Source organism: Cydia pomonella, chromosome 8 (assembly GCF_033807575.1).
Source record: "Cydia pomonella isolate Wapato2018A chromosome 8, ilCydPomo1, whole genome shotgun sequence".
In the NCBI taxonomy this organism is placed as follows: Eukaryota; Metazoa; Arthropoda; class Insecta; order Lepidoptera; family Tortricidae; genus Cydia; species Cydia pomonella.
In genome coordinates this window covers 13710460-13737049 of record NC_084710.1, presented here as the reverse complement: position 1 = coordinate 13737049, position 26590 = coordinate 13710460, and the positions used below count along the sequence as shown (strand labels likewise).

General features: G+C 37.4%; 3 protein-coding genes across 3 annotated transcripts; all 3 read right to left on the bottom strand.

Moving 5' to 3' along the window:
• Window positions 1-5195: 5195 nt before the first annotated feature.
• LOC133520624 (uncharacterized) lies at window positions 5196-7464 on the bottom strand. Its single transcript, XM_061855151.1, has one exon. It carries the CDS (start codon window positions 7269-7271, stop codon window positions 5526-5528), a length of 1746 nt encoding a protein of 581 aa, XP_061711135.1. The 5' UTR covers window positions 7272-7464; the 3' UTR covers window positions 5196-5525.
• Window positions 7465-10434: 2970 nt separating this feature from the next.
• LOC133520621 (uncharacterized) lies at window positions 10435-18220 on the bottom strand. Its single transcript, XM_061855148.1, has one exon. It carries the CDS (start codon window positions 14930-14932, stop codon window positions 13145-13147), a length of 1788 nt encoding a protein of 595 aa, XP_061711132.1. The 5' UTR covers window positions 14933-18220; the 3' UTR covers window positions 10435-13144.
• Window positions 18221-18224: 4 nt separating this feature from the next.
• Window positions 18225-26545, bottom strand: LOC133520623 (uncharacterized). Its single transcript, XM_061855150.1, has one exon. The coding sequence runs from the start codon at window positions 20965-20967 to the stop codon at window positions 19201-19203; it is 1767 nt and encodes a 588-aa protein (XP_061711134.1). The 5' UTR covers window positions 20968-26545; the 3' UTR covers window positions 18225-19200.
• Window positions 26546-26590: the final 45 nt, after the last annotated feature.

The window sequence follows — 26590 nt, the reverse complement described above, 5'->3', positions numbered from 1 at the left end:
AGGCCGTAAAGCCGTAGGATGTTTAGTGCACGGAATAGATGACAAGTTTGTCAGGATGAGTGCAAATTCATGCCGTTTTGAGGAACCGGAACAATTATTCTCATACTTACGAACGTTGTCTCAGAATGATAGTTATTTAATGTCACAAAAACGCAGTAAACCTTGGAACAAAGATCCACGGTCTACTCAAAACGCCACGAATACAGCAACAAGTAACGAGCCAGTTAAACCAGAATAGTTTGCTATAACTGTGGAGAGATCGGTCACATTCGCTCCAAATGTACAAAACCTATGAAGAAGTGTAGTATTTGCCGTAGGGTGGGGCACGTGGCTAATGATTGTCGTAATAAGACTACTTTAGGGTCATCGACCAATACTAACAACAGCAGCTTGTTGCAACTGCCTGCAGCATCTGACAATAACGACGTAAGACGTATTGAAACAAATGACACTGAAACACCCGATGTTCAAATAGTAGAATCCGGAAGCGAGAAGTACTATAAGCAAGTTAAGCTTGAAGGCATAGTTACGCCTGCTTTCATTGATTTTGGAAGTGCACGCACTTTGATTAGGGAAAGTTATGCGAAACAAATATTTGGATCATGGGAACGCCCTGACAATATGGGAAATTTAAGAGGTTTTGGTAATGGGATCGTGCGACCCTTGGGTTCTGTGAATGGCACTCTAAGTGTAGATGAGGTAGAAAGTCCAGTCGATTTTATTGTCGTACCCGACCATCACATGCCAAGCGAAATTATGATAGGCCGCACTTTTACGGAATTACCGGACATCGTGGTTATAAAAACTCCAAACATTTAACTTTCTATAGAGCTCCTGGGGAAGGATGTGTTTTACCTAACACAAAATACACTTTAAATACAGCTGTTGACGTGACGATCGCGGCGAGTTGTACCTCACCTATAGAAGTGAGTACAACAACAAATTTTACTGGGTCCCTTTATGTAGCTGCTACATTTTGCAATTCACAGCAAAAGGACTATATCATTTTACCGGGATGTATAGTTTTCATGACAGCCACGGGTTCGTTATGGTTTCAAATCTGGCCGATGCGGAACTAAAGTTTGATAAAAATCAAGTATTAGCTAGAGGAAGTAGTTATGATGAAATTAACGAGCCAACAGTTAGGTTATTGTCAACCACAGATGAAAACGAGCAAGCATTGATAACAGAAGATGTCGTAATAGGGACGCAATTAAATGAAAATGAACGCGATGCATTTCATACGCTTTTGTCGAAATACCGCGATTGCTTCGCATTAGACTTATCCGAATTAGGAAAAACTGATCTGGTGGAGATGAATATTAAACTAAAGGATGATAATCCTGTAGTTTATAATCCTTACCGTATGTCCCTCAAAGAAAAAGAGCATTTATCAATAATTATAGAAGATCTTCTTAAAAACGGTATTATCAGAGAAAGTTCATCATCGTATGCAAGTCCAGTGTTATTAGTTAGCAAGAAAAACGGACAAAAACGTTTATGCGTTGATTATCGGGCGTTGAACCGTAAAACACTGAAAGATAAATATCCACTGCCACGTATTGAGGATAAATTAGATTGTCTTGGTGGCAACAATTTCTTCACCAGCCTCGATTTAGCTAGCGGATATTACCAAGTACCGATGGCTGAGGACAGTAAGCACTTGACAGCGTTTGTCACCCCGGACGGCCTCTACGAGTTCAATAGAATGCCGTTCGGTTTGGCAAACGCTCCAAGTGTCTTCCAGCGCGCAATAAACTCGATGGTAAATGGTGTTGGGCAAAAACTGGTTCTTGCGTACATGGATGATCTTTTAGTACCGTCAAAATCTGTTAAAGAGGGCCTGGAAAAGCTTGAAAGGGTATTTATTATGCTGCGTAACGCTAAGCTAACGTTGAACTTAAAGAAATGCGTGTTCTTTCAAGAAAAAATAGAATATCTCGGCTATGAAATTTCTAACGAGGGTATTAGGCCGGGTTCATTCAAAATCGATGCCGTTAAGAAGTTTCCCACTCCTAAAAACGTACACGAGGTCCGACAGTTTGTAGGATTAGCGAGTTACTTCCGTAAATTCGTTCGCAATTTCTCTGTGATAGCTAGACCTCTTACCATTCTTACGAAAAAGAACGAACCTTGGCGTTTCGAATCCAAACAATTAGAAGCGTTTAATCAATTGAAGGATATACTGGTCAGCAGACCTGTTTTGGCATTGTATGAGCCTCATGCACGTTTGGAGGTTCACACAGATGCGAGCAAGATGGGTCTTGGAGCCATTTTGTTGCAGGATGCTGGTCGGGGACTCCAACCCATAGCATTTTATAGTAGGCAGACGTCGCCTGAGGAACAAAAATTTCACGCCTATGAGTTGGAGACCCTGGCAGTCATAACTGCTCTGAACCGATTTAGAGTTTATTTGTTGGGTTGTTCGTTTAAATTAGTAACGGACTGCCATGCTATTCGTAGTACCATGACTAAGAAAGACTTAGTCCCTAGAGTGGCGAGATGGTGGATGGCGATGCAAGAGTTTGACTTTGCCATAGAATATCGAGCTGGCACAAAGATGACTCATGTAGACGCCCTGAGTCGAAATGCTATTGCAGCAGATAATCCACCATGTCGCGATGATGATTGTCACGTCTTTCACATAGTTGGTACAGAGTCAAATGTCACAGCTGATGATAAGTGGCTACAAACTATTCAACAGGCCGACCCCGAATTACAAAGAATAGTCCAAATTTTACAAGACCCCGAAACTAACACAACGGTAGATATTAAAAATAATTTTGTGTATAAAAATGATAGGCTATATCGTATGGTTAAAAAGGGTGAGGACGTGACTTTGCTGTGGGTTGTTCCAAAATCAGTTAGGTGGCAGATACTTAAAAGTCATCATGATGACGTTGGGCACTTTGGGTATGAAAAGACTTATGAAAGAATTCGCAATGTGTATTGGTTCAAAAAGATGCGCCGATTTGTCAAAAAATACTGTAATGCATGTTTACATTGCGCGTATAACAAAGTGCCCGGCGGCCCTAAAGAAGGCATGCTGCACCCTATCCAAAAACCTGATAGACCGTTTCACACCTTACACGCAGATCATTGCGGTCCATTCCCACTAAGTAAACGGCGAAATGCTTACATCCTAGCAATAATTGATGCATTTACCAAATTCATATATATAAAACCTGTTAAAAATTGTAAGACTAGCACCACCATAAATGTCTTTGAAGAATATTTCAGCATATTTGCCGTACCGAGGCGTTTAATCACAGATAGGGGGACTAGTTTCACTAGCAACTCTTTTAAAAAATATATAAAGGATAAAGGATCTATTCACATACTTAACGCGGTTGCTAGTCCTCGCTCAAATGGGCAGATTGAACGCTACAATCGTTCTATTGTAGACGCACTTACATCAATGAATCATGGAAAACCTGATAATGAGTGGGACGTTTGTGTACCAAAAGTCCAATGGGGTCTTAACAATACTATCAATAAGGCCACTAATAAAACGCCATCTCAACTATTATTTAGCTTAAGCCCCATAGGCAGTTCTGATGGGGTAATGAATACGATAGTTTCCGAAGCTCAAGAGTATGAGAATCCTGATGTAATGAGAGCAGAGGCTAATGAAAGGATGCGTATAGAACAAGAGAAACAAAAGGAGCGATTTGATAGCAAAAGAAAATGTCCACATAAATATAATGTAGGTGACCTTGTGCGAATTGAAAGGGAAATAGGTAACCCAACTGGTCAAAGTAAGAAATTGCAACCTAAATGTAGCGGGCCTTATAAAATTACCAAAGTTTTATGTAACGATAGGTATGAGGTTGAAGATACGCCTATTACTAAAAAGGCAGGAAAACCGATATACAAATCAGTATTTGCAGTAGATAAGATACATCCTTGGTTGGTTTTTGAAAATGATCCCATGGAGAGTGATTCTGACACAGAAAGTATTAAAGTGTAAAGTACATTATTTGAATTGATTATCATTTAGAGTAATGATTGTATAACACATACGTATATATACTAATTAAATATTATTGTGTTAATGGATGGTTATACTGTAATGTAAATGTGTATTTAATTAAATTTAGCCCTTGGTGGCGATACTAGCCCTGGTGGCGTTACTAGCCCTCAGTGGCGTTACTAGCCCTCAGTGGCGTTACTAGCCCTGGTGGCGTTACTAGCCCTTGGTGGCGATACTAGCCCTGGTGGCGTTACTAGCCCTTGGTGGCGATACTAGCCCTGGTGGCGTTACTAGCCCTTGGTGGCGTTACTAGCCCTGGTGGCGTTACTAGCCCTTGGTGGCGTTACTAGCCCTGATGGCGTTACTAGCCCTGGTGGCGTTGTTGGCCCTGAGTGGCATCGAAAGGTAAGTGTGTTGGTGTGTTGTAATGAAAGCAAGTGCAGTATAAACTGGTTGATTTAAAGTGCATAATGTTAATTATCAAGTAAATGTATGTGATGATGTGTAATATTTGTGATTTTTACACTTATAAGATTGCTTTAAGATTATTTATGTTGAGAGATTAATATTTATTAATGTGATAACGAATGGTATGAATTGTTTTTGTGTATTCATAAATATTTTTTTTAACACAATACCTACACGCGAGGACGCTAACGGTGTCAGAAAAGGCCGAATGTTAGCGAATGGTGGGTAAACAATGTAAACATTGTATTTCATGATTGAAAGTTGAGGGTATAATTGAAATCATTTGAGTTTAGTGATTAACTGCTTCTAATGTTCATAGATTATAATTATACAAGTTTAGTTGGATATGTATTTTAATCTAATTAAATATTAAACTTAATGTATATAAATAGCTTAGAAGTATTTACAAGCAAAGGTTAATGTCGTTAATGTAAAATAAAGATCAATATAGAAATGTATTATCTTGTTGGCAACATTGGTTGTCTTTGTTCAATTGAAATGAATTGATTACTTACTGGTCGCTGATAAAAATAGCTTCTAAGTGTTGCTGAATAAATTATCAAGTACTTTAAATATAAAGTGTGGTGATTATTTACGATTCCTGTGGTTCCCGTAGTACGGTTATCGTACAGTATCAAAACTCAGCTCCTAAAAGACACCTGTTTAATATCTACTGGCTTTATTTAAAAAGGTAAATAATTGAACTATAAATATCACTTCTTGGGCTTATAATATCTTATATGTTGTCCTTCTTCATTCCTGTTTTCTCAATTTATTAACCCTTGAGTAGCTTGTACGCGGTACCGTAAAACCCGATGTATGTTAACACCTGTTTTCCCTAAATTTAGTTTTCCTTAATTATTCGGTTAAAAGCCGTTTTCACTAGTTAAGTCATTTATTTGCCGTAGGATTACGAGGCACCTTTGTAACTGTGCGACAATAAAAGCCTATTAAATATGAGATTGATGTAGAGGCCTAAAGGAGTCGATGTAGTCTAAACAAAGACTATTAAAAAATACGAATCAAAACATATTTTTGATTGTTTAGGCTCGTGTACTTAAATAAATAAAACATTGACAGTTATTTATTGTTTACTACATTTGTAAGAAATCTCACAAAGGAAAACTATTACCGATACAATCCATCCAGCGGCCAATACTACGTAACATCCCGCGTAGTGTCCAACGTTGATTGCTGCTGAACTTTCTATTTTCTTCATTGTTTGTATATTGGCATGATCTTTATAGAACTTATCAGTGAAACCACCTTCGGTTAAGCGCTCAAGAACTCGATTGACGGACTCCACCATTGGAGAGAATTTCTTAAAAAATAAAACAGTGGGACTCGTCACAATGGTCTCAGGCACAATATGTAAATTTCCATAATGTTTTGTAAGAAAATTTTTAGCAGTAACCTTTTTCACTGCCAGTACGTACTTCATTCCTTTAGATAGACTGACCATAGTTTTAAAAATGTCGGTGCTGTTTATGGGTTTCCAGTTGTAATATACTTCAGGAACATCATTGAAAAACTCCTTGAGCGATGGCACACCACCAAATGGATAACCTGAACTTAAAATATCTTCAAGATTTTCGAATTCGGGAGAGTTATAGTTATTTTTCATGGCGCGTATAAGTGAAGTCTGATAGAACGTTCGTATCATAAAACAATAATATACCCAAAGCAAAAATATGGTCGAAAATGCCGGTTTTGAAGGCATTATCGTCCTGGGCATACCCATGAAAATTGCCCATGCATTGAATAAAAAGCATTTATGAGGTTGCGCCGACGTGATTATTCTTTTGGAAATTTTAGTCCAGTATTTGCTTTTGAGGAACACAGCTGCCATTATGACGAATAAAAATGTAACAACTAGAGATATCCTCGCTATTATTTGAAACGGTCGCAGAAGTTTTTGCCAAGCTGGCAGCGCCATTGAAGGATGAGTAACCCAAACAATATTGATAGAATAGTAGTTTGTGGACATATGAAAATCTCTGCGTCTAGTCAGCGTTATACATGAGGATGTCATAGAGAAATTAGCAAGGTCATAATAAACATCTGCCAAGGATCCTGACCAATAGCCATTTTTGTTTAACTGCCCAAAACCGGAGCCCCAATGTGGAGTCATGACCTTTAGAGTGGCGTTTATAGATTTTGCGATGAGACGCAAGAGGTCGCCGTCAGCGCCTCGCGGGATTCCCAACTCCAGGGACATAAGTGGGACCTGAACTATTGTAGATACAATGATTGGACACCTGTGAAAATTTGTAAGTTTCATATGAAATACTTTCGTGCAAGAATTTTGTATGCAGGTTTCCTGAAGTGGGTGAGGTAAACTAATTTCACATTTTTCGTTATCATAAACAGAATATGTAAAGCCAATTAAATTGCTAGCTCCGGAACCATCATTGATAAAAACCACATTTGTTATCTTGTGATTCCAGAATATGTCCATCGCTTCACGCTCGTCGCAGTTCTTGCAAATGACAATAAATTTGCCGGTGTTGTCAAATTGCTTATTGCGCATCCAATCCAGTACATACATTATGTTATTCAAGTCTGATCCAAAAACCACAAACTGTATGATCTCTCTAGTGGATTCTTCGAAATCGAGGAATCGATTGCCCACGATCACACTTTTCTGGTAAACCTGCATGAACGCGCGTAATCCGAGAAGAATTGAGGAGTTATGGAGAACCATAGTTATGTATCTCCATTCGAAGTTGTTGAGGGCTACCTTAGCAGCGGTGACAGCTAAGTTATGAGCCTCTGTATTTTCTTCATTGAGCAGAATTAAATCGGTATTAAGGTGGCTATTTATCGGCATGTCGTCCTAGGTGTCTCTGTGACATTAAACAATATGCACTAAAGCACCAGGCATCTATCACGATGCATTAGTTTTAATAATATATCGGAAATTGAATTTTTTAACTACCATGAGTTATGGGTAGTAAACCTGCCATATGCGCACGCATCCCAATAAACGCAATAATAACCGATTTCCGTGAAATTTTATGAGGAGGTTCGATAATTATGTCAATTTAGTTTTTCTCAATTCTTCTAAACGGCGGGCTCCGCGGCGGAGCCATACCTATATTTATTGGGTGCCGTTCAATTTTAATACAAACTTTTAGCATAATTTCATTTAACTACTATTGAAACTCATAATAAACATTATGTATAAAAACAAAACATATAAAGTTGTTAGTCATACTAATTTAATGACAGAATGCTCTATCATCATAAAAACATTCTTCATAACAATCCTTAGGAATAATTTTACTTGTTATAACATACATTTCGTATAATAATTAAAATATAGTACTAAATTTTAACGAATGGTGACATAGTGTTCTATGATAAATATACTTGGTGTCAATCAAACTATTAAATTATACAACAATCTACCTATTCAACTTTAAAGCTGGTCGCCGTTAGGTACGACGACGAGCGAAGCGAGGAGGAGTGTTAGGTAGAACTGCGACCATATGGGGAGAACCATATGTGGAGAACCATATGTCTTGGAAATTGTATTTTTGCTTGTTCATTTTTACTAGGCGTTTATATGAAGTTTATCTGAATCCTTTAGGAACCACAAAGGTTCCAACTCACACTGGCCGCTGCTTTGCGGTAAAATATATGTCGACCAGTGCCGGATTAACCATTAAGCAAAATAAGCACTTGCTTAGGGCACCACGTCTAGGGGGGGCACCAAAATCGTAGGGAAAAAAACGCACAGGCTGCATCAGCATCGCAGTCGTAGTGTAGTACTTATGTACACGAAACTTTTTGATACGTGTGTTCCAATCTAATAACGAAGGGTCGTAAGAGAGTGAGGACACGTAAGCACATCTCCAAACTTACGCGGAGGCCCTCAAAGCTCATGGCCAAAAAATCTTACCGTCGGGCTTGTGGCCAACCGATTTTCTCGACGTAGATTACCGATTTTGTAGCGAATTTTGCTCTCTTGCACGCCAGATGTGTCGGCCAGGCCGAGTTTCTGCAGAGCCGTGATCCTGCGATCTAATTGTCAAAGTGTTACAAAAGGCCCCGCGAAGGCCGAAAACCAAAAATATCTTATCAAGTTGCGCTTTCGAGTAAAGCCAAAGGCCGAGCAGTAGGAGAACCGTGATTACATAGGTTCAATTTCAAGCCACTCTTTTGCAGTTCGGCATTAAGTCTTATGCGACGCTAGGCCTTCTACTTTATGCAAACTGCCTCACTTTCACTTGGCCATGGATCCAAATCCAAGTCCTCTCTCGCAGCAGGGCCTTCTGCCTTGCTCACACTTCGCCATTGGTTGTATTGTATGATAACGCGCCGCGATCGGACGCTCCGGACGTCCAGCCATTCACACCTAGCCATTGGTCAAATTCAAGGCTGGCTTTCTTCCAGCTCGACCTTTGGCCTATCCGTAAGCGCCGATCGAACGCTCCGCGCGTTCAGCCTTATGGAAAGCTCAGCCTTTGCTTTTAAAAACACTGATTTTTATACTTTCGCGATTTAGGGTTTGATGAAAAAAAAAATTTTTTTTAATAATTTTATGACGCATTAAAAAAAACTTCTTACTAGATCTCGTTCAAACCAATTTTCGGTGGAAGTTTGCATGGTAATGTATATCATATATATTTTTTAGATTTTTCATACCGTTATTTTAGAAGTTACAGGGGGGGGGGGGCACACATTTTTTCACTTTGGAAGTGTCTCTCGCGCAAACTATTCAGTTTAGGAAAAAATGATATTAGAAACCTAAATATCATTTTTGAAGACCTATCCTATAATCCTATAAATTTTTTTTTTTATTTTTATGACGTATTAAAAAAAAAACTACTTACTAGATCTCGTTCAAACCAATTTTTCCAACGGACGTACTGTTTTCGATTTACAAGCAAAAAAACCGAAAAAGAGGAAACATTTATGCACACCTCCTGGAATGGAGCAAACTCGGATTATACGCATTTTTAGGACTAAATTCGAAAAAATCTAATTTTATTGGCCTAATTGTGACACATTATTATTTAAGAAAACGGGACTTAATCGCATTTAATTAAGTTCTAAAATTACCTCTAACGTCAAGATAATGATGTCGATTTTATCCCGTCTTCTCAGAGACCACGGGGACAACGTCCTTGAAACGTCAACGACAAGAACCAATGGCCAATGGCTACGCCCCTACTGAAGGCCTTTGCCCTCACACGAATGAGCTTCGCAAGAAAGCTCTAGAGGTTGCAAAACCCTGTGCGGAGTACGGCCTGTCTTACGTCCTCGCTTACAAAGTAGGTAAGTGCTTCGCATAAGGCCGGAGGCCAAGTCAACTAATATCCAAATATTAGTTGACTTGGCCTCCGGACTTATGCAAAGCACTTGCCTACTGTTGGAACATTGCTGCGTTTGAAAATTCTATTCTCAGCAGTAATGCGGCAATAAACGTCACTCAATTTACTAAGAAAATTCAATGTAATCCTGATGAGGGGGCACCATGGTCTAGAAATGCTTAGGGCATCAAAATATCTTAATCCGGCACTGATGTCGACAGACGTAAAGTACGGATGTAGGTAAGTTTGACGCTTAGAAAAATCGATTATGTTCCATGCAAATATAATGTTTTATGTTTTTTTATTAATTAGTAATTCAGTGTTGTTAAACTTTCAGCAAACTCAATCAAATAAAGTTTATGAACGATTTCCCGTGGTTTGATTGTGAAACCACACCTTCAACATTATGCTGTTGGTTTTCATGAATAAAAAACGTTCTGAGTATAAAATAGTATACAGAGTGAACATTATATTGGTTGCCTGTTATGCAAATACATTACTATGCTACTAAACTATAATTACTTTCGAAATTATGCAATTCGTTTTTATTGTATTTGTTTTTATACCAAATCATAATTTCTGCATATCAAAATTATGCAATTCAAATTATGAAAAATGAAATTTCGCAAATTGTTATTATTAAAAACATTACACACCCATATTTATTCAGTTTTCAGCTTTGCTCGCAAGGTCTACCGCTCACAGAGCCATTAGTCCTAATATAATTAATAAGTACCTGGGCGACCGAGCTTTGCTCGGTTATAACTATTTATTGTAATATGGTGGTGTATAGGTGATAATCTTAACTACATTTTTTTTACTAAATTAAACTTGTCTAAAACAATAAAAATTAAAAAAACTATTTATTAACTTGAACATATAAAAAAAAAAGCAAAAGTTGGTCACCGGGCGAGATTCGAACCCGTAACACTCGTTTAGCAGTCCGCGTCTTAACCCGCTGGGCCAGACGGACAGAGGCCGGCAATACAAAATTAGCGACCATATTCTGCGACGAAAGAAAAACGCATGAAAACTCGAAAACACGCGTTTTCCCAAACATAAGACTAACCTAGATCGATTGTTTACCCCCAGAAACCCCCATTATACCAAATTTCAGCAAAATCGTTAGAGCCGTTTCCGAGATCCCGGAAATATAATATATATACATATATATATACAAGAATTGCTCGTTTAAAGGTATAAGATAATTGTAGTCATTAAGACGTCAGGGTTCATAGCTTTTGATTATTTAGATTTTTTTTTAATACTACGTCGGTGGCAAACAAGCATACGGCCCGCATGATGGTAAGCAGTCTCCGTAACCTAAGTACGCCTGCAACTCCAGATGAGTTACATGCGCGTTGCCAACCGGACAAGTGCGAGTCGAACTCGCCCACCGAGGGTGCCGTAATTTTTAGTATGTTGTTATAGCGGCAACAGAAATACATCATCTGTGAAACTTTCAACTGTCTAGCTATCACGGTTCATGAGACAGCCTGGTGACAGACGGACAGCGGAGTCTTAGTAATAGAGTCCCGTTTTACCCTTTGGGTACGGTACCCTGAAAAGGCAAAAAGTTATTTCCCATAAAAAAAACATGTTTAATTGTCGTCACAAAACTGACAGCGATTAACGTTAATTAACTATTCACGCTAATTGGGTAGGTACAAAAAAACAAAAGGGTTGAAAGGTTGGGTAGGTTCGGGTCTTTGCAAATAAATACAATACAATATTTTCTGAAAACTCCCTTTTGATGCATTACATCAATGTTTTGATGCCACTCGTTCACTTTGGTCTATTAATGTCGATGCAGAGTTAGTTTAGACGGACTTTACTGATAATTTAGTATGCTAATAGGTAATATTCTGTTGCAAATATAAGGAGGAGTAAGAAAAAAAATGGGAAATCATCGATATTTTTTTATTAAGTATCAAGTACTTCTATTACTTTTATAAGGAGTTAACCCTTTTCCAGGCCGCACCAATCTACAAGGTTTTCCCAAAAAATCCAAATATATTCCAATTAATCCAGCTTTGATGATTCATTTGAAGACAAGTAACATTTCCTGAAAGTGTAATCTAATTTGAACCTTAAATCGGAATGTTAAAGTTGAAATTCTAATGGCGCGTATGTGGTCGATAAATCGTACTATGCCTGGAAAAGGGTTAAGAGTACAATAATCTTAGTGACAGAATTAGATACCGTAAACTCAGGTAACTTTAGTCCACAACTTACAACTATGGTCCAAATTCAAGTTCTAGTAAAATATGTAGGTATACCTAAATATATTACAAATTATGTTGAGTATCTAATATAGAAAATCGGCCAAGTGCGAGTCGGACTGAAGGGTTCCGTACCATTATCTAAAAATCACTTTTTTGTATGGGAGCCCCCTTAAATATTTACATATTTTATTCTGTTTTTATTATTTGTTGTTATAGCGGCAACAGAAATACTTAATCTGTAGAAATTTCAACTGGCTAACTATCACGGTTCATGAGATACAGCCTGGTGACAGACGGACGGACAGTGGAGTCTCAGTAATAGGATCCCGTTTGACCCTCTAGGTACGGAACCCTAAAAAAGCATTAGTATATCTAAGCTCCAAAATAAATGTAACGAGTACAAATTAAAGGCTAGTTAAAAGTCGTTAATAAGCAACGTTAAAAACCATATTTGTATTATGGGATTTATGGGACTGAGTTTAAGGTAAGTGTTGTAATCAAATACGTAGTGATTAAATAATATGAAAAGCTATCTTTACACAAATATACGTAGGCAAGTAGTGACTAAATAACATAAAAAGTTTCTACTTACATTGAATATTTTACTCCTAGATACGTTTATTTTAAACTTAATCACAACCAAATACCTAGGTCCCCGTGGATAGCATCTTACTCTTACTTAATATTTTTGCCGTTATTATTACCTCATAGGTCTGTTCAGTATGGTGATGGTGGGCATCCAAAGACGAAAATAATGATCTGTTTAGGTTTTAAATGTTTTAGTGTAAGAACACTTCTCGATGTGTACTACTGAGCGGCATCGTCTTTTAGACTAAGCTCGTTAAATAAAGATAAAAAAAAAAAAAGTTATGATTATTACAAAACTAATGCGCTGTGCGAAGGGCTACAACTCTTTTGGTGACCGATGGAGTTACAGAAGACGAAACATTAATAAAGCTCTTTAGCGTTTTAGCATATAGGTAGCAGTAACACAAGTGATCCAGGGTGCCTAGCCAACGAGCCAATCGTTAACGCTCCGTAGCATAGCGTAGTCATCTCTCTCTATCACTCTTTCTTACTAGTGCGACAGTGACAGTTGCGTTTCGTTCGATACAGAGCGTTTACGATTGGCACGTTGGCTACGCAGCCAGTTGTATTAATTAAGAATGAACATTAGCATTAACTATTTTACCACATACTACTTCAACGGCGAAGAAAATAGAAGAGAGAATCCAACCGCCAAGCAAGATTATGAAACTACCCATGAAATGTTCAAGCCGTAGCGCTGATGGGCCCTGGTTATTCGAGTGGTGAAGAAATGAAATCGCCCTTGTGAAGAAACTTGAATACATCTTCTGGATGAAGCCTCCTTCCAAACAAACACTCAAGATGCGACTCACAGAATTAGCTAAGAACGAAAACTTCTTGAAAAACATAACTGTTGGGCTGTTTGCGATCTTCTTCGGAATTATTTGCAATTGCCTTGTACCTTTACATTCCGTTAATCTGAAATAAATTGACTCTTTTTTCATAGCAATCAGGAAGTCCAATGATCCATTTGATATCCTGTCTATAGTTTGGCGAGCTTCCGTTAAGTTTTTGACAATATAATTGTCATAAACGTATTTATCATCGGAATAGTATTCTTTATATATAGAAAGACCTCCAAAAGGTTGTTTGGTTTCCAAGGCTTCTTGGTATGTCTCAAATGGCTCTTCATATATACGCTGTTTCATAATAGTTACCAGCTCCGCTTGGTACACCGTCCTGATAATAAAGCTAGCCCAAATCCAGAGTCCAATCACTATTAGAAAAGACGGCTTCGTGGGCATTTTCACAATAGGCAGCCCCATAAAAAGAATCCAAGAATAAAACAGTAGGTTCGACTTCGGCGGGCTAATTCTAAGGGCGCGTATAGCTTTTCTCCAAGCAAGCGTCTTAGTAAAACTATTCGTCAAAATTATCCCAATAAACAGAAAGAAAATAATGATCCTTACAGGCATTTGATATGGATGTAACAATTTTTCCCAGGACGGCTTGAGGGTGGGCAGGCCCGTAGCCCACACTATATCCATGGAACTGTATGTAAAAGAAATTTGAAAATTTGCGTATTTTGCTGGAGACAGCGGAGCAGAGCACATTGAAGCGTGTGCTAGGCCGTTGAACACATCGCCAAGAGAACCTGTCCAGTTATTATTCACGAATTTGCCCCAGTCACTGCCTTCCTTCGGCGTTTTTATGACAAGTGAAGCGTTTAAAATGTCCACCACTAAATTCAAAACATCACCATCTTTACCTTGTGGCGCGCTATCATTGCTCAAATACATGAATGGGTGTTGCTCGAATGTTGAAACAATAAAAGGACAATGATACATATTCGAAAACTTTTCTGGGAAAGCAGATTTGAAACAAGTATCATTTGCACAGTTCAAACTAATGTTTAGCTTAACAGGTTCGCTATTCATGCATTTGTCTGGTAAAACCATAAAGTAGGACAGTATGGTGGGTTCTTTGTCTCCAAGAGAACCCTTTATTAATAAAACATTTACGATAAAAACACTGGATAGAGTTTCAAAGATTTCTTTTTCATTGCATGTGTTATCTTCCGTTGAATAGCAAAGGATGACAAATTTTCCTGTTGTATCATACTGGTTCTGAGCTAGCCACCGAAGCATACCTACCAATTCGGAAGATGTCTGACCGAGCAACACGAACTGTGGTATCACAGCTCGGTGGTAAGGTATAAATTTTCCCATTTTCACCACAACTGACTGCTCGTAATGGCTCAAGAACGTCGCAATACCGATTAAGTTTATATTGCTAAACATCACCAAAGCAACGTATCGCCATTCAAAATTGTAAAATGCGATTTTTGCAGCTATCTTGCTCATGTTTCTTACAAATGGGAAATTGTCGTTGATGAATAACTGGGTGTTGTTTAAAGTCATTTCAAAAAGTTTGATTTACCTGGCCGTATACAGGTTCGTAATCCTGCACTAGGATTTTGTATGAAATAAGCGCATACAGTGGTTGGTCACGCTATACAAAAATCAGTGATTACAAAATGATCACTCCACATATTGCAGTCGTTATCTCTTCGATGACTAACTATTCTTAATAGACAGCATTCAGAATAGCAGTATAATTACGAGTTTTTTATCGCTTTCCATTAATTTTTTTAACTTTACAACTATTGTTTTGTGGACTTTTAGAAACTAATAATAATACCATTGCTATTGGATACGATAATTCGGGGTTTGGCGTTCGGAGGTCGGGATCACGTTTTCCCTGTGTACATATAAACAAAGCTGTGTGTTACGATACAAAAATGCTCGAATACTCTAAAATGTGGCAATGAAATGGTCTAACTCTTCATTAGAAATTAGGGCTTATTTGCACAGTCAGCTGCAGATAAAAAGTACCACCCCTGCATAGAAGTTTGTATGCACGGGTGGTACTGGTACCTTTTCCCTGTTGTACCTACCTACATTAACACCTAAATAGGGTTTGCAATATCCGTAAATTTTTCAGCTACGGATATCCGGATAATACGGCTCCGTATAAAAAAAAAGGTTACGTTCTATAAGGATTCGGCCAAAAACGGACTATTTTTAGTCAATAATTTTTAAGAAAAAATAACCGACTTCAATGAGGGAGACCGGTGAAAGCTCGATTATTAGGTATTGATTTTGGATTTCTTACAATGAAATTAAAAAGGCAGCATCCTACGCCTAATTATGTAGAAAAGGAGGTAACATGTTTTTTTTTGTCACTCACCCACCTTGGCACATTTCAGATTTTCCCTATGGTTGACTGGTAAGATACCCGCTATAGGGTATTCGACTGTATTTAAGATAAATTATTTCACACCATGCATGAAATAAAGCACCAGATAATTATTTAAAAAAGTAAATAGGATAGAAATATAAAAATGTATCTTGAAAACCTAACTGCTTTGCAAACATGCAAAGAGAACAAATTGCCAAACGTGAACTATGCATCGTTGAAGAGTTCCGTTCTGTTCATCAGCAGTTCCACTTCATCAAATGTCACTTCTACAAATGTAAATACTTGATTTGTTGATGAAAATACTAAGATCACTATACATGTGCCTTTAACATTTGAGGAGTTCCCTCCATTCCTCATGGACCCCATCGTCAGATCTCCAACTTGACAAAAATGTGTGTTGAAAGTCTTATTTGCTTAACAAACACAGCGAAGAGAACAAATCGCCAAACGTGTACTATGCGTCGTTGAAGAGTTCCATTCTGATCATCATCAGCAGTTCCACTTCTTCAAATGTCTTTTTTTTTAATGTAAATGCTTGATTTGTTAAAGAAAATACAAAAATCACTGTATGTATGCCGTTCCCATTTGAAGAGTTCCCTCGATACCTCGATGATCATCATCAGCAGTTCCACTTCATCAAATGTCACTTTTTTAAATGTAAATGCTCGATTTGTTAAAGAAAATACTAAAATCACTATATGTATGCCGTTCACATTTGAAGAGTTCCCTCGATTCCTCATGGACTCCATCGTAAGAACTCGAAATTGACAAAAATTTATCTTGAAAATTTAATTTACTTAACAAACACAGGGAAAAGGACAAAACGCCAAACGTGTACTATGCGTCGTTGAAGAGTTCCATTCTGATCATCATCAGCAGTTCCACTTCATCAAATGTCTTTTTTTTAATGTAAATGCTTGATTTGTTAAAGAAAATACAAAAATCACTGTATGTATGCCGTTCACATTTGAAGAGTTCCCTCGATACCTCATGGATCCCATCATCAGAACTGAGTTTTGAAAAAAACGGGACCAATCTGTATATTTATAAATTCAAACAAAAAATAATTTTCATCGGTTCAGAAATGACGGAGTTATGGAGTAACAAACATTAAAAAAAAAGCGAAAAAAACATACACCCGAATTGATAACCTCCTCCTTTTGAAATCTTGAAGTCGGTTAAAAATTAGGTTATACTCACAAAATAATATGTATGTAAATATGACATGATGATATGATATAATGTATAATGTGTGATGTATGATGTGTAACTTGGCTGGTTTCCTATTCGTATTCGGCGCAACATTCGCATGCTCTGCACCCTCTTTTCTGTTCTTAAGGACCCTCAATCCCCCGAATATCTAAAATATTTCTTCCACTACTATGGTGTCTCTCGTGACCGTCAGCTTCGCTCTTCTGACAATCTATCTCTGTCTATACCATCTCACCGAACTGGTTACATGTCCGATTCTTTCTCTATTCAGGCAACTCGCCTTTGGAATAGTCTCCTTATATATATATATAAATAATATTGATACAAATACATACACTTACATATTTATATATATATATATGTATGTTTATGTTTGGTATTTCTTATGATTGTATTGTGTTCGTACATGTACCTAATTGTATCACCTATACCTCATGTTTTTGCACCGCCTCCAACTTGACTGGCAGAGAATACCTTACGGCATTAAGTTCGCCTATTGTACAGTGTGTTTTCTTTTGTGCAAAGATTAAATAAATAAATGGAGTAAAAGTTACATTTAGTCCTTAAACGACAAATTTTTCAAACATGTATAAATCTTTTATATCCTTACCGGTTTGATAAAATAACATAAGACAAGCTTGCTTTCTGTATCTTTGAAAAATAATGGTAAAATAGAGGTAAATTGCGTAGAATAAAAATCTAGCTCATTCTTTCAGTCGGCATTACAGTAATATTCTATTATATACGAATAGTAAAAAAAATAATAGAAATCTTGATAGTTACTGCAAATAATGACCAAAGTTGAGCGAAATCATACTATCAATAATACTTATTAGTTAGTTAGTTAGCGCATGTTATTTTCCTTTTAACAGGAGAAGGGGAACCGACACCATAATACACAAACAAAATCCGTGATAACAACACTCACAAGCACTGTAATGACATTCTAAGTAGACGACCTAAAGACGACTAATAATAATTCTCGCCTCAAGTTCCATATGGTCAGGTTTGAAAAAAACTAACCTCTCAGGATAACCAAAACAAAATTGGCACTTTTGTTTATTTCACGTACTATGTAGGCTAGACATACTATTCTTTTTTTATTGAGAAAAGCCTTTTTACATTCTATTTTGAATAAGTAAAAACGCTGTAGGTAATATCTTTGAATATGTTTAAAAAGGCGGTGTTTATGCAAAATTTATTAGACCGAGATTTTTGACTAGGCTTTGAATAGTCTTACGTTATTATTGAATTGGTGTATTTTTATTTTTGTATTGATATTTATTCAATAGCGCTAGCTTGATGTCCTACCCGAGTGGCTGAGCAAACGGAGGTTCTAAGTGAACGTCACCAAGACGCAGCCGCTCCTCACGAGAGCAACCCATGCGAGCAACTACTAGGCGAGGAGATATAGGGGCAGCACATGGCAAAATACCTAGGAGTCACACAGGGGCACAACGGTACAACACACGGAGGAGTTAGTCAGACGAGCTATAACTGCGCATACCCTGCTTCGTCTACTGCTCCACAGCAGCCATCCCCCATACGCACAAAGCTGGGGATCTATAAGACTTACTTGCCAGGACTCTCCTGCTAAGAGACGCTGAGTCTCCAAGCGATTGTTAGAGCGCCGCCAAAAAGGGCCAGAAATAGCCACCTCAAACCCCCCAGAAAGGGAAGTAAAAAAAATGAAGTTGGTTTTTACTATTATTCGAAACTGAATTACAAAAATAAGATTCGTCCGCGTCCATCCGTATTCGGTTTTAATTCAGTCCAAAACTAAATAAAAACATTGAGCGTTTTACAGTAAACAGTGAATCATTTGACGTCCGCACGTTGCTATCACGGACTCTGGTTGGTCAACGCAATGTATCTTTAATATCAAATTGCCCAACGACCACGTAGAAATATTCATAATGACCAGATAATGTGATAAATAATGAAGTTCAGATAATAATTTATCACTTGGCCTGATATAGCTTGCCATTACCTATTCATAATGCCCGGGCATTATATATAATGCCCACATTAATCACTTGGTCCATAACATATACATTATTCGAACTCTCGTTCGTATTCATAAATTTGTGCCTACGAGGGGTTATATTATATAAGTCTTATATATTAAGCTACACATATGTAATGAGGGGGTACATATAATAGCATTGAAAACTATAAAAATAAGGTTAGCATTTATTTTTCACTTAAGCAACTTCTAAATATTTTGTAGGCTGACACTGAATTTATAACAATATACCTCACAAATAAATACTAATATTGATACAATCCACCCGGCGGCCAAGACTACATAACACCCCATGTACTGCTCGAAGTTCATTGGCGCCGTACTATCAGTCTTCTTTCTTGCATGTGTACTGGCGTGATTTTTGTATAACTTCTCAGTAAAGCCACCTTCTACCAATCTATCTAGAATAAGATTCAGAGACTGCACCATCGGAGAGAATTTCTTAAAATACAAAACTGTTGGACTCGTCACAATCATCTGAGGCACAATATGTATATCTCCATAATGCTTTAAAATAAAACTCTGGGCGGTAACCTTATTCATCGCTAGAACGTACTTCATACCCCTCGACAAACTAACCATCATATCATTGATCTCGGTGCTGTTGATGGATTTCCAGTTGTTATACACTTCAGGGTCATCAATATAGAAATCCTTGAGTGCCGGCACACCACCGAATGGATAACCAGAATTTAAAATGTCTTGAAGATTTTCAAACTCTGGATAATTCAAGTTATCTTTCATAGCGTGAATAAGTGATGTCTGGTAAAACGTTCTTATCATAAAACAGTAGAACATCCATAAGAGGAACATGGTCAGAAATGTCGGTTTGGATGGTAAAGTCGTCGCAGGCATGCCCATGCAAATGGTCCAAGAATAAAACAGGACACATGTTTGAGGCCGCGCCGATGTATTAATTCTTTTACTCAATTTCGCCCACAAATTGCTTTTAACGAACACGGCGACTAATATAATGAGCACAAAAGTAACAGCTAGAGATATCCTGGCTTTCATTTTAAATGGACGGAGAAGTTTTTGCCAACCTGGAAGTGGTACAGCGGGATGAGTTACCCAGGCCATGTTTATCGAATGGTAATCTGTGGACAAATGAAACGCCTTAAACCTTGTCAGAGTTATGGCTGCTGATGTCATGGAGAAGTTAGCGAGGTCGTGATAGACATCTGCCAAAGATCCTAGCCAATTTCCGTCCTTGTCCAGTTGGCCCCAACCGGCGCCCCGATGTGGAGTCATCACTTTTAAGGTGGCGTTCAAAGCTTCAGCGATGAGAAGTAAAAGGTCGCCGTCAGCTCCTATTGGGGTTCCCGTCTTCAGAGACATAAATGGGACTTGTTCAAAGGTAGACACAATAATCTGGCATTTGTGTAAATTTCTGAGTTTCAAAGGATATACTCCCATACAAGAATTATGAATGCAAGAGTCTAGAAGTGGCTCTGGTGGACTTATTTCACATTTCTGGTTATCATAAATAGAATAAGTGAAGCCAATTATACTGCTGGTTCCAGAGCTATCATTGATAAAAACCACATTTAAGATCTTATGATTCCAGAATATGTCCATCGCTTTTCGCTCGTCACAGTTATTGCAAATGACAATGAATTTTCCGGTGTTGTCGAATTCCCTTTTCCGCATCCAGTCTAGCGTACACATTATGTCAACCAAGTCTGATCCGAATATCACAAACTGACTGATTCTGTCTGCGGATGATTCTTTGCCATGGAGAAATGTTCCTTTTCCGACGATCACACTTTTCCGATAAATTTGCATGAATGCAGTTAAACCTAGAAGAATTGAGGAGTTATGGAAAACCATGGTCACATATCTCCATTCAAAATTATTTAGGGCTATCTTTGCCGCGTTGATGGCTAAATTTTGGGCCGCGGTTATATTTTTGTTGAATAACATTAAGTCGTCGTTAAGCTCGCCATCGATTGGCATGTCGACCGAGGTTAATCTGACTATGACATCAAATGTTATGCACGAAACACATCGGGCCCAACACGGTTCATTAGTTTTAATAATATATCGGCAATAGACACATTCTATAAAACAAAGTTGATGGAACAAAAAACATTAATCGCCTGTTATCAGCCACATTTCTGATGCCAGTAACATCACTAATATTAACACTATGTAGGCGTTAAGTCACTCAGTGGCATTTATAAACCCTACATACCGATAAGTAAATTTAATTACACAGTAAAGGAAACAATTATGCTGCCGCTGCAATTGTGTTGGCTCGTAATGGAATCTACTTTCTGGACTATATTAGCACAAATTTATTATAAATATTATTTAGTTTTAGACAGGCAGCTGATGCTGGTACGTCTAAATCAGAGTTCACTTAGCACGATTTCACTACTTAGATAAATAAAAAACTGGGTAACTCGTCTTAATTTCTCAAATCCTTCTAAAATTTGGATCGAGTGCACTACACGCGATATAGGTATGTTCACATAACATACCTACTAAAGTTCAAAGGTACGTGTACGTGTGCGTGGAATAACATGCAAAGTGAAAGAAAAAATTGTATTTGTCTAAAACACATCCATCATTCATATTTTTTCATCACACTTGCTCGAAAAAGATCTTATTTCATGCAGGTGTACCTACTGAAGGACAAACCTTTCGTTACCGGGAGTTATGGATTGTGGATTAGGTATGTCACTAATTCATTTGAACCATGTAGGTATAAATGAGTGTTACTTTGAAAATACTGATATTCAATATTTTTGTTTGTTGAAAAATATTTAATTTGATGAATTTTAAGCTGTTTAAAATATTTTTAAACAATTTTCAATCGTGGCTGAATGCCGGGTGGGTCTCTGACTTCGATGCCTAACCTATCAAAAAGTGACAACATGTGTGATTAATGTTTGAAATTGCACCGTATTTAAGAATTATTTCACTTAAAATTAGTTTTTTCTTCGCAATTGAGATGTAACTCCGGGAGTTTGCAATATTATTATATTGCAAACTTGCGCCTTGACTACCTACTTTGCAAAATTTCACTTACTCCCCTCGTTGCAAAATGTTTGGAGGCCGCATTACACCTTCCCATACATACAGAGTTTCGTTTTCATTTTAAAACTACGTATTGAATTGTAATAAAACTTTGCGCGTACAATAACATGAGGTATATAAAGTATATACCTATAATTAGTTATATAGTTCCAGCTTATAAAACAAACGAAATAGAGCAAAAACAAGTTTTGTATGAAAAACTTAAATTCGCTGTATTTTTACCTATGTATCTGAGGCTACATTAACTAATTACAGGCACAGATATACCTTATCCTATTGTAAGTACAAAGTTTCAGAGCAATCGTGCTAGTCGTTTTAAAATGAGAGCGTAACTACGTTTGTATGGAGAACCCAGCTTGCTGCGGACTAATTAATTCCTAACCGTTTGGCTTAATTATATTCTCGTAAGGTAGGCTTTCGAACTGCACGAGTTACACTTTTTCTATTGAGCAATGGCTTTGATTCAGAGTTAAAAAAGCGGCCAAGTGCGAGTCGGAGTCGCCCATGAAGGGTTCCGTACCATTTATGACGTATTAAAAAAACTACTTACTAGATCTGGTTCAAACCAATTTTCGTTGGAAGTTTGCATGGTAATGTATATCATATATTTTTTTTAGATTTTTCATTCCGTTATTTTAGAAGTTACAGGGGGGGGGGGACACACTTTTTTTCACTTTGGAAGTGTCTCTCGCGCAAACTATTCAGTTTAGAAAAAAATGATATTAGAAACCTAAATATCATTTTTGAAGACCTATCCTTAGATACCACACGTATGGGTTTGATGAAAAAAAATTTTTTTTTGAATTTTTATGACGTATTAACGCATTCACTGCCAGGGGGCGTGGCCTAGGAACAAACTTGTATGACGGTGAACGCATATATGCGTCGGTGGCAGTGAATGCGTTAATAAAAAACTACTTACTAGATCTCGTTCGAACCAATTTTCGGTGGAAGTTTGCATGGCAATGTATATCATATATTTTTTTTTGATTTTTCATTCTGTTATTTTAGAAGTTGGGGGGGGGGGGGGGGGGGCACACTTTTTACCACTTCGGAAGTGTCTCTTGCGCAAACTGTTCAGTTTAGAAAAAAATGATATTAGAAACCTCAATATCATTTTTAAAGACCTATCCATAGATACCCCACACGTATGGGTTTGATGAAAAAAGATTTTTTGAGTTTCAGTTCTAAGTATGGGGAACCCCCAAAATTTATTGTTTTTTTTCTATTTTTGTGTAAACATCATAATGCGGTTCATAGAATACATCTACTTACCAAGTTTGAACAGTATAGCTTTTATAGTTTCGGAAAAAAGTGGCTGTGACAGAATCGGACAGACAGACGGACATGACGAATCTATAAGGGTTCCGTTTTTTGCCATTTGGCTACGGAACCCTAAAAACAGCATGTAAAGGTTACTTAAAATCTTTGTAAATATTAAAATTAAAATAACTTTATTGTAATATGTTCCGAGTCCCACGGGAGTTGTATAGTTAGAATCATTGTAAATGTAAAGTGTAGCAAAGAACCCTCTATTCCTGCAATCAAGTTATAGATCGGGTCATTCACGACGTGTGCCTTGAGTTGTATTTTCATGTTTTTAAAGGTTAAGGTTTGACAAATCTGCGCGTCATCGTAGACGACACGAACTATATTAAGAAGACATACAATACAAACTTGAAGTGTTTTTGTTTTAACTTATATAATAGTATATTATTGCAGAGGCCGGGAAAGGACAATTCGTGGATGAGTTTCGACAAAGAAGACGAATCCACGAATTGCTGTTCCTGCCGAGGCATATATAGTGTTTTTCTCCAAACATGCGAGGAAATCAGGTAAAATAATCATAATTTAAACATGAACCAGCACTCAAATCGAACCTTCACATCAAAAACAATTTCCCTCTTCAATTATTTAAAAAAAAAGTTAAAGGCACAACTATTCTTGCAATCAATTCAATTCAATCATTGACTACCATTCAATATTCGCTCAGAGCGATATAAGCTGTATTTGCACGCATGAGATATTTAAAAAAAATATAAACGTTATACATATAGTCTTTGATTTTATTAAGCAATATTCGCACGATTTTACACGACACGACTCTATCCTATAGCTTGAAATGACGCTGTCATGTAGACGCAGCCTGCGGCTATATTAATTGGCTGTTTGCGTTTGTCTTAGTGCATACATGTTTTTAAAAAGTCAAAAACAATACAGTAATAACTTTCTCGTCCGCTATAACACGACAATAATGGTTTGATTTTTTTTAATTTGAGTTTGACCATAACGAAGAACTTCCCGTACTATTTTTGCTACAATAAGGTGAACATTTCCAAGCATATTGGAGAAAAAATTGTTAATGGCATTTTTATGTATTTATTTCATATAATTTCGGACCTCTCCATAGTAACACATTTAACCCGTAAAACCTGGACAACTAATAGTACATTGTTATACAAGTGTGCTACAATTGTGTGCAATATAATAGCAGTACCCTCTGCGACGAAGATCGTCTTATAGAAAAGTTTATTTTTTTCTGGATGACTTGGGTTTAGATGTAAATCTTTGATTGGAAATAATAGGAAAGATTCTAAATTACAATTATATATTTTTGTAGGGTTTTACGTTTTTATAGGAATTTCCGCAACTTAGTGAAAACAGCCGATTTTCATGATATTTTTTTTTACTTCCAATATCATTTAAGTAAAGGTTACAGTTAATTTTGAAACAATATCAAGTAATGCAGAATAATTATATAAAAAGATAGAATATTTTTGATTTAAAGTTATAGTTTTCCCTTAATTAAAATTTTCTTATATACTGTTATTATATTGCACACAACTGTAAGTTGGTTATTACACACGAGGGGATATTGTATTGTTGTTGATGTGTGTAATGACCATAGCACACGCGTTTCATACGACGGTTTTCAACACACTTGCGAGGAAACTTTCATATTAATCAATTTTTAGGGTTCCGTAGCCAAATGGCATAAAACGGAACCCTTATAGTTTCGCCATGTCCGTCTGTCTGTCTGTCTGTCTGTCTGTCCGAGGCTTTGCTCCGTGGTCGTTAGTGCTAGAAAGCTGAAATTTGGCATGGATATATAAATCAATAAAGCCGACAAAGTCGTACAATAAAATCTAAAAATTAATTTTTTTTTAGGGTACCTCCCCTACACGTAAAGTGGGGGTGAATTTTTTTTTTCGCTTCAACCCTAGAGTGTGGGGTATCGTTGGAAAGGTCTTTCAAAACTAATAAGGGTTTTTAAGAAACATTTCTTGATAAAGTGAATATATTCGGAGATAATCGCTCCGAAAGAAAAAAAAATGTGTGTCCCCCCTCTAACTTTTGAACCATAGGTCCAAAAAATATGAAAAAAATCGTGGAAGTAGAGCTTAAGAAAGACATTAAATGAAAACTATAGCGGACATGATCAGTTTAGCTGTTTTTGAGTTATCGCAAAAAGTTTTCCCTTCATAGTAAAAAGACTTTAATTAGGTACTGATTATGCAAATTTGCCTATTTGTTTAACTCGGGTGAAAGGTACCGTTTCATCCCTTGGTTAACAATTTACTATACTTTAAGCTCCAGTTTAGCTTAATGTGACGGAAGAGTAACTACGGAACCCTACACTGAGCGTGGCCCGACATGCTCTTGGCCGGTTTTTTTAATTGTTAAATCAGTAAAAGTCGTGCATCTGTCATACTGCCTGTCGCCCCTCGCCCCGCCGCCGGCGGCCGGCCCCGGCTCCCGTCAGTCCACGTTGTAAAATCTACTCGACCAATTTAAGAAGGCTCCGCTTCCATACATATTATTAGCAATCAGTTACCTTCTTAACTCAGTCGGATAATATAATGAAAAAGCACGCGTGTTTAATATCTAGGATTATAAGCCAAAAATCGGTGGAATAAAAACGCGGTTTCAGCAAGTGTGTTGAGAATTAGACATCCATTAAGTAATTATTAGGTCCTTGCGTTCTACAGGGTGTAGGTACTCTATATTCTATAAAAACATTTCCAATCTTAGCCAAACGGAAGTATTTGCAAATTTTAGGTACCCGTGGCTCCAGTGATATGAATACCTATTCTTTTTACTACTGTATTATCACTGTTCCCAAATTCTCTACTGCCACAGAAAATTGTGGCGTTTGTTGGGTTATTTCCTGTTTTCACATTATTTATGGATCTTCACTATCTTCCGGATAAATTACGGATAGTCAGGCAGGCAGGCTAGCGTAAGGCGGATATTTTTTTTATGATATAGAAGCAAACGAGCAGACGGATCACCTGTTGGTAAGCGATTAACGCCGCTCATGGACACCCACAACACTAGTGTGTAAGAGCGTTGCCGGTATTTAAGACGGGAGTACACTCTTTTCTATAACTGAATCACTATCTTCCCGGATAAATTACGGATCGTCAGGCAGGCAGGCTAGCATATCGGAATAGGAGCTAAAGCGGATATACCTGCAACTATTGAATTATAGTTAGTTAATTGATAAAGGTATTTCTAAAGCAATCCATAAGGATAA

Excerpts from the sequence above, each read along its gene's own strand:
- LOC133520624 (XM_061855151.1), bottom strand. The coding sequence starts at position 7,271 with ATGCCGATAAATAGCCACCTTAATACCGATTTAATTCTGCTCAATGAA.
- LOC133520621 (XM_061855148.1), bottom strand. The coding sequence starts at position 14,932 with ATGACTTTAAACAACACCCAGTTATTCATCAACGACAATTTCCCATTT.
- LOC133520623 (XM_061855150.1), bottom strand. The coding sequence starts at position 20,967 with ATGCCAATCGATGGCGAGCTTAACGACGACTTAATGTTATTCAACAAA.